Source organism: Megascapheus bottae, chromosome 17 (genome assembly GCF_031878675.1).
Source record: "Megascapheus bottae isolate mThoBot1 chromosome 17, mThoBot2.hap1, whole genome shotgun sequence".
Classification (NCBI taxonomy): Eukaryota; Metazoa; Chordata; class Mammalia; order Rodentia; family Geomyidae; genus Megascapheus; species Megascapheus bottae.
In genome coordinates, this window is record NC_143525.1 from 50,729,493 (window position 1) to 50,736,927 (window position 7,435).

Genomic DNA, 7,435 nt, shown 5'->3' on the forward strand with positions numbered 1-7,435 from the left:
CCGGGCAGTGGTAGGCAAGAGGAGCGGTCAGGAGGCGCAGCGGCTGTGAGGAGGGGCTGACGACTCTGGCCCTGGACCTGGGCGGCCACAAGTGAGGGCCGGGGCCCCGGCCTCCGGGCTCTCGGGAGCGGCTGAAATCCAAGCTGGGGGTCATGAAAGGCAGCCGGGGCTCCTAAGCCACCTCTCTCCTCCCGCCCTCCGCCCGGCCGCCGGCGGAGGCCACTGGGCGAGAGCAGTGCGGCAGTGGGCGAGGGGTCCATGAAGCTGGCTGGGCCCCCGGGGGCGCTCGGGGAGAGCTTCCTGGCCAGCCCGGACAATGCCGACCGACGGCCTGCACCAGGTGCTGAGGATCCAGTTCGGCCTCCTCAGCGACACTGACCGCTACCTGACGGCCGAGAGCTTCGGCTTCAAGGTCAACGCCTCGGCGCCCGGCCTCAAGAGGAAGCAGATCTGGGTGCTGGAGCCGGGCCCGGGGCAGGGCCCCGCCGTGCTCTTCCGGAGCGGCCACCTGGGCCGCTACCTGTCTGCCGGAGAGGACGGGCGCGTGGCCTGCGAGGCGGAGCAGCCGGGCCGCGACTGCCGCTTCCTGGTCCTGCCGCAGCCCGACGGCCGCTGGGCGCTGCAGTCGGAGCCGCACGGCCGTTTCTTCGGCGGCACCGGGGAACGGCTGTCCTGCTTTGCCACGGCCGTGTCCGCGGCGGAGCTGTGGACGGTGCACCTGGCCGTCCACCCGCAGGCGCACCTGCGGAGCGCGGGCCGCCGGCGCTACGTGCACCTGTGCCCGCGGGAGGACGCGCTGGCCGCCGCCGGCGACGCGCCCTGGGGCGTGGACGCCCTCCTCACCCTCACCTTCCGCCGCCGGCGGTACTGCCTCCGCGCCTGCGACAGCCGCTACCTGCGCAGCGACGGCCGCCTGGTGTGGGAGCCCGAGGCCCGGGCCTGCTACACGCTGGAGTTCAAGGCCGGCAAGCTGGCCTTCAAGGACTGCGACGGGCGCTACCTGGCCCCGGTGGGACCCGCGGGCACGCTCAAGGCCGGCCGGGACACGCGGCCCAGCCAGGACGAGCTCTTTGAGCTGGAGGAGAGCCCCCCGCAGGTGGTGCTCCTGGCGGCCAACCACCGCTACGTCTCTGTGCGGCAAGGTGGGGCCGGCCGGTCACGGGTCCCAGACCTCCTGGACTCGTGTGTGCGTGTGTGTTGTGTGTGTTGTGTTGTGTGGGGGGGTATGTGTTTTGTGTATGTGTTTTGTGTATGTGTGTGTATGTGTGTGTTGTGTGGTGTATGTGTGTGGGGGTGTGTGTTGTGTATGTGTGTTGTGTTGTGTATGTGTTGTATGTGTTGTGTTGTGTATGGGGGGGTATGTGTTTTGTGTATGTGTGTTTGTGTTGTGTGTGTGTGTGTGTGTGTGTGTGTGTGTGTGTGTAGGGACACGTGTGTCTGCACACAGACGGGGTCCCAGGGGCTGGATCTGAGACAGGGAGCCCTGGCCTTTCTCTGAAGTGTCTGCACTTCCGGCCTCTGGCTGCAGAGGTGGGGCTGGGGCAGAGCAGAGCCCTGTGGTGGGTGGTAGGGCTCACACCAGCTGGGGACGAGGCTTAGGCGGGAAGCCAGCCCTGGGTCCCTCCTCTGACCTGCTTTCCAGTGATTGAGAGAGAGGAGGGGCCAGGGCAGAGCAGAGGACACTGGGGTGGGGTGGGGTGGGGTCACCATGGCAATGCACCTGACCAGCTGAGCCTCACAGACCAGTGTTACCTCCAGTGCAAGTGGACCAAGGCCGAGGCAGCCCCGTCCCCGCCATGATGCTGGAGGCAGGCCTCGCCCAGGGCTCCAGAACGGCCACACACATCTTGGCCCGGGGCTCTGAGGTCAGTAGCTCCCCCTGTCCACTCTGACCCCAGGGCCAGCACAGGTGAAGGGCAGTTCCCCTGTGCCAGTGGAGCCCTGCCCCAACCAGGGTGCCAGCTTCTCTGGGGACCTGCATCCACCCAGGGGGTAGAGGCCAGCCATGCTCCATGGGTCTGCAGGTCCGACCACCACAGCGGTGACTTTATTCACCTCCTACACACATGTCTAGGCACATGGCCAGGTGCTGGGGTTGGAGTTGAAGGTGGCATGCTGGGACTCGGGGGTGTGAGAGCTTTCCAAAGTGGGCAAAGAAGGCATTGAGCACTGTTAGTAAAATACCTAAAGGGGTGGAGCTGATGGGGGGTGGAGTTGATGGGGATGGATGTGATAGAGGGGATGGGGCTGGAGGTGATGGAGTTGATGGGGGATGGAGGTGACGGGGGATGAGGTGATGAGGTGATGAGGGATGGAGGCGATGAAGGTAATGGGGATGGAGGTGATGGGGGATGGAGGTGACGGGGGATGAGGTGATGAGGGATGGAGGTGATGAAAGTAATGGGGCTGGAGGTGATGGAGTTGATGGGGGATGGAGGTGACGGGGGATGAGGTGATGAGGTGATGAGGGATGGAGGTGATGAAAGTAATGGGGATGGAGGTGATGGGGGATGGAGGTGACGGGGGATGAGGGATGGAGGTGATACAGATGGAAATAATGGGGATGGAGGAGATAGAGGTGATGAAGGATGGAGATGGAGGTGATGGGGAAGGAGGTGATGGGGTGGGGTGGAGGTGATGGGGTGGGGGTAGAGGTGATGGGGTGGGGTGGAGATGATGGGATTGGAGTAGAGGTGATGGGGTGGGGGTGTAGGTGATGGGGTGGGGTGGAGGTGATGGGGTGGGGTGGAGGTGATGGGGTTGGAGTAGAGGTGATGGGGTAGAGTAGAGGTGATGGGGTGGGGGTGGAGGTGATGGGGTGGAGTGGAGGTGATGGGATGGGGGTGGAGGTGATGGGGTGGAGGTGATGGGGTGGGGGTAGAGGTGATGGGGTGGGGTGGAGATGATGGGGTTGGAGTAGAGGTGATGGGGTGGGGGTGTAGGTGATGGGGTGGGGTGGAGGTGATGGGTGGGGGTGGAGGTGATGGGGTGGAGGTGATGGGGTGGGGGTGGAGGTGATGGGGTAGGGTGGAGATGATGGGGTTGGAGTAGAGGTGATGGGGTGGGGGTGTAGGTGATGGGGTGGAGTGGAGGTGATGGGTGGGGGTGGAAGTGATGGGATGGGGGTGGAGGTGATGGGGTGGAGGTGATGGGGTGGGGGTGGAGGTGATGGGGTGGGGTGGAGATGATGGGGTTGGAGTAGAGGTGATGGGGTTGGAGTAGAGGTGATGGGGTAGAGTAGAGGTGATGGGGTGGGGGGAGATGATGGGGTGGGGTGGAGGTGATGGGGTTGGAGTAGAGGTGATGGGGTGGGGGTGGAGGTGATGGGGTGGGGTGGAGGTGATGGGTGGGGGTGGAGGTGATGGGATGGGGGTGGAGGTGATGGGGTGGAGGTGATGGGGTGGGGGTGGAGGTGATGGGGTGGGGTGGAGATGATGGGGTTGGAGTAGAGGTGATGGGGTAGAGTAGAGGTGATGGGGTGGGGGGAGATGATGGGGTGGGGGTGGAGGTGATGGGGTGGGGTGGAGGTGATGGGGTTGGAGTAGAGGTGATGGGATAGAGTAGAGGTGATGGGGTGGGGGGAGATGATGGGGTGGAGGTGTAGGTGATGGGTGGGGGTGGAGGTGATGGGGTGGGGGTAGAGGTGATGGGGTGGAGGTGATGGGGTGGGGGTAGAGGTGATGGGGTGGGGTGGAGATGATAGGGTTGGAGTAGAGGTGATGGGGTGGGGGTAGAGGTGATGGGGTGGGGTGGAGATGATGGGGTGGAGTAGAGATGATGGGGTGGGGTGGAGATGATGGGGTTGGAGTAGAGGTGATGGGGTAGAGTAGAGGTGATGGGGTGGGGTGGAGGTGATGGGGTGGAGTGGAGGTGATGGGTGGGGGTGGAGGTGATGGGGTTGGAGTAGAGGTGATGGGGTGGGGGTGGAGGTGATGGGTTGGGTGGAGGTGATTCAGGGCAGCTTCAGGCGGGCTCTGACTCCCACTTCTCAGGGTTGGTGCAGCAGTGGCCAGGGGGCCTGCACCCCTTTAGCTGGACACACCTAGAGTCTCTGGGTCAGCGGCCTTCCACAATGCTGAGTAGCTAGTTGTCATGGGAATGGACATGGCTTAGGGAGGAGCCAGAATCCAGAGCCAGAATCGGGGGACGTGTGCTTCTCCTCCAGCCCAGAGCGTGCGTTTCCCTCTGTCCAGGGCCCAGTGGGGGGACGGCAGCCAGAGACCCCGGGACAAGCCCTGCGAGACAGGGCATGTGTGGGCAGGGCTTCCCGGTTCCTGTGTCCTGGCTGTGACCTGGGCTGTGTACATGGGTGGAGACCCCACTGTGCCCACGGGCAGCTTCGGGGTGCCTTACAGAGGCCGGGCAGGCCTGGGAAGGCTGGAAGAGCTGATTGACTGCAGCGAGCAAGGTGAGGATTTGCAGACAGGGACGAGTGGTGTCAGGATCCCTTAGGCTGGCCTGCGGGGGGGGGGGGGGGCAGTGCCCTATGAACGCTGTCTTCTGACTCTCAAGGGCAGCGTTCTAGGGGAGATGCCCCAAACATGGCCCCAGGAGAGGCGCGAGAGGCTTTCCCATCTCCCCTCCAGGGGTCAACGTCTCAGCCAATCAGGACGAAGAACTCGACCACGAGACCTTCCTGATGCAGATTGACCAGCAGACAAAGAAATGTACCTTCTTCTCCAGCACTGGGAGCTACTGGGCCCTGGTCACCCACGGGGGCATTCAGGCCACGGCCACACAAGTGTGAGTGCACCCACGCTGCGTGACTTCCACCTGCCTCCCCCGGCCACCAGGCCAGCACCTCAACCCCCCCTCCCCACCCCCGTTCTCTCCCCATCACCACCACCTCAGCCGCAGCAACCACTATTGCAGCACACAGAAAATGCACACTGGCTGGCGGCTCACGCCCATCATCCCAGCCTCTCAGGAGGCTGAGATGGGAAGGCTGTGGTTCAAAGCCAGCCCGGGCACCAAAGACTGTGGGCCCCTTATCTCCAAGGAACCACCAGAAAAACTGGAGGTGGAGCAGTGGCTCAAGGGGTGGAGCACTGGCCTTGAGCACAAAGAGCCCAGGCCCAGAGTTCAAGCCCCAGGACAGACAGAAAATAAAATAAAAAAGAAATGCACCCCAGGATGGGGTAGCTCCAAATGGTGATGGGTAGGCTCCCGCCATGCCCTGGTGAAACCGGGAGTGGACAGGGTGGGGAGACAGGGCCTGGGGGCCAGGGCAGGGAGGCCAGCCTGGGGGTATGGAGGGTGTGGGGGGGATGGGGGGTGTGGAGGGGTGTGTGTCCAGGGCAGGGGTCCAGGCCAGGGGCGGGTCCAAGGCGGGGGTCCAGGCCTGGGGGGATCCAGGGCAGGGTGGGGGGGTCCAGGCCTGGGGGGGGGGCGGGGAGGGGTCCAGGCCCAGGGTGGGGGGCGGGGCCAGGGCGGGGGTCCAGGGCAGGGGGGGTCCAGGCCTGGGGGGGGCCGGGGGGCCAAGGTGGGGGTCCAGGCCTGGGGGGGTCCAGGCCTGGGAGGAGTCCAGGGCGGGGGGGGGGGGGGGGGAGGGGGGTGGTCTAGGCCCGGGGCGGGGGACGGGGCCAGGGCGGGGGTCCTGGCCCGGGGCGGGTCCAAGGCGGAGGTCCAGGCCTGGGGGGATCCAGGGCTGGGGGGGTCCAGGCCCGGGTGGGGGGCGGGGCCAGGGCGGGGGTCCAGGCCTGGGGGGGCTCCAGGCCCGGGGGGGGGGTTGTCAGCGGGCCAGGGCGGGGGGTCCAGGCTTGGGGGGGGGTCCAGGGCGGGTGGGGGGTCTAAGCCCGGGGCGGGGGACGGGGCCAGGGCGGGGGGTCCAGGCTTGGGGGGGGTCTAGGCCCGGGGGGGGCCGGGGACGGGGCCAGGGCGGGGGTCCAGGCCCGGGGCGGACCCTGCGCTTGCTCTGACAGCCTTCCCATCCCTGCAGCTCGGCCAGCACCATGTTTGAGATAGAATGGCGGGGCCGGCGGGTGGCCCTCAAGGCCAGCAATGGGCGCTACGTGTGCATGAAGAAGAACGGGCAGCTGGCAGCCGTCAGCGGCTTCGTCGGTGAGCAGGGCGGCCCGGGCGGGGCGGCACGGGCGCGGCGGCCCTGCCCGCGGTCTCACGGCGCCCTCCCGCAGGCGCGGACGAGGAGTTCGTCCTCAAGCTCATCAACCGGCCCCTGCTGGTGCTGCGCGGCCTGGACGGCTTCGTCTGCCACCGCCGGGGCTCCAACCAGCTGGACACCAACCGCTCCGTCTACGACGTGTTCCGCCTGGGCTTCCGCGACGGCGCCTACCAGATCAGAGGTGAGGGGCGGGGCCTGCGGGAGGGGCGGGGCCGGGCAGGCAGGGAGCGGGGCTAGGGCTGTGGGGAGGGGCGGGGCCTGCGGGAAGGGCAGGGCCGGACAGGCAGGGAGCGAGGCGGGTCTGCGGGAGGGGCGGGGCCGGGCAGGCAGGGAGCGGGGCTAGGGCTGTGGGGAGGGGCGGGGCCTGCGGGAAGGGCAGGGCCGGACAGGCAGGGAGCGAGGCGGGTCTGCGGGAGGGGCGGGGCCGGACAGGCAGGGAGTGGGGCGAGGGCTGCGGGGCCGGACAGGCAGGGGGAGGGGCCTGCGGGAGGGGCGGGGCTGGACCCTCGTGGGGCTCTTGGGTCTGCGGGAGGGGTCACAGGCGCAGGGCTCGGGTCACAGGTCTTTAGGGGATCACCGGGCGCGGGTCACGGCCGCAGGGAGCGGGTCTACAGGGGGTCACCAGGCGCGGGTCCCGGGTCTGCCGGGGGTGGGGTGTCACTGGGCGCGGGTCTGTGTGTGGGGGGGTCACCGGGCGCGGGTCACGGGTGTGCTGGGGGGTCACCGGGCGCAGGGCCCCTCGTCCGGCCCTCCCGCGCCGACCCCGGCCCCGGTCCGCCCCAGGCCGCGGCGGCGGGTTCTGGTACACCGGCAGCCACGGCAGCGTGTGCAGCGACGGCGAGCGGGCCGAGGACTTCGTCCTGGAGTTCCGGGAGCGCGGCCGCCTGGCCATCCGCGCGGGCAGCGGGAAGTACCTGCGCGGCGGCGCCTCGGGGCTGCTGCGGGCCGACGCCGACGCGCCCGCGGGCGCCGCGCTCTGGGAGTACTGAGGCCGAGCCCCGGCACCCCTCCCCAGCATTAAACCGTGGACACCGGTGCCCGCCTGCCTGCCTGCCCAGGGCTCGGGCGGGGGGGACGTCGGTCCGCGCCCCAGAGCCCCACCCCGCATTCCGGGTCGGGACAGGAGAGGAGGAACCCACCCGCCCTGCCCCGTCCCGACCCCCCGCTCGGCCGGCTGTTGCCATAGAGACTGCAGGGGCACCCTTAGTTTAGGGCCGGGTCTGGGGAGCTGTGGGGGAGGCTGGCAAGGGGCTCTCAGCTGGATGGCACCCTCCGTTTAGAAACAAGGAAGGGCCCTGTCCCTGGCTTCCCCAG

The 7,435-nt window shown here is 67.7% G+C and overlaps 1 protein-coding gene across 1 annotated transcript; it reads left to right on the forward strand.

Annotated features, from left to right (window-relative positions):
• The first annotated feature begins 316 nt into the window (after nucleotides 1–316).
• On the forward strand, nucleotides 317–7,110 carry Fscn2 (fascin actin-bundling protein 2, retinal). Its single transcript, XM_090351776.1, has 5 exons — nucleotides 317–1,142; nucleotides 4,587–4,743; nucleotides 5,939–6,060; nucleotides 6,135–6,302; nucleotides 6,905–7,110. Exons 1-5 carry the CDS (start codon nucleotides 317–319, stop codon nucleotides 7,108–7,110), a joined length of 1,479 nt encoding a protein of 492 aa, XP_090207902.1.
• The last annotated feature ends 325 nt before the right edge of the window (nucleotides 7,111–7,435 follow it).

Excerpts from the sequence above, each read along its gene's own strand:
- Fscn2 (XM_090351776.1), top strand. The coding sequence starts at position 317 with ATGCCGACCGACGGCCTGCACCAGGTGCTGAGGATCCAGTTCGGCCTC. Across the intron at positions 1,143-4,586 it reads CTACGTCTCTGTGCGGCAAG|GGGTCAACGTCTCAGCCAAT; the intron begins GTGGGGCCGGCC and ends TCTCCCCTCCAG. Across the intron at positions 4,744-5,938 it reads CAGGCCACGGCCACACAAGT|CTCGGCCAGCACCATGTTTG; the intron begins GTGAGTGCACCC and ends CCATCCCTGCAG.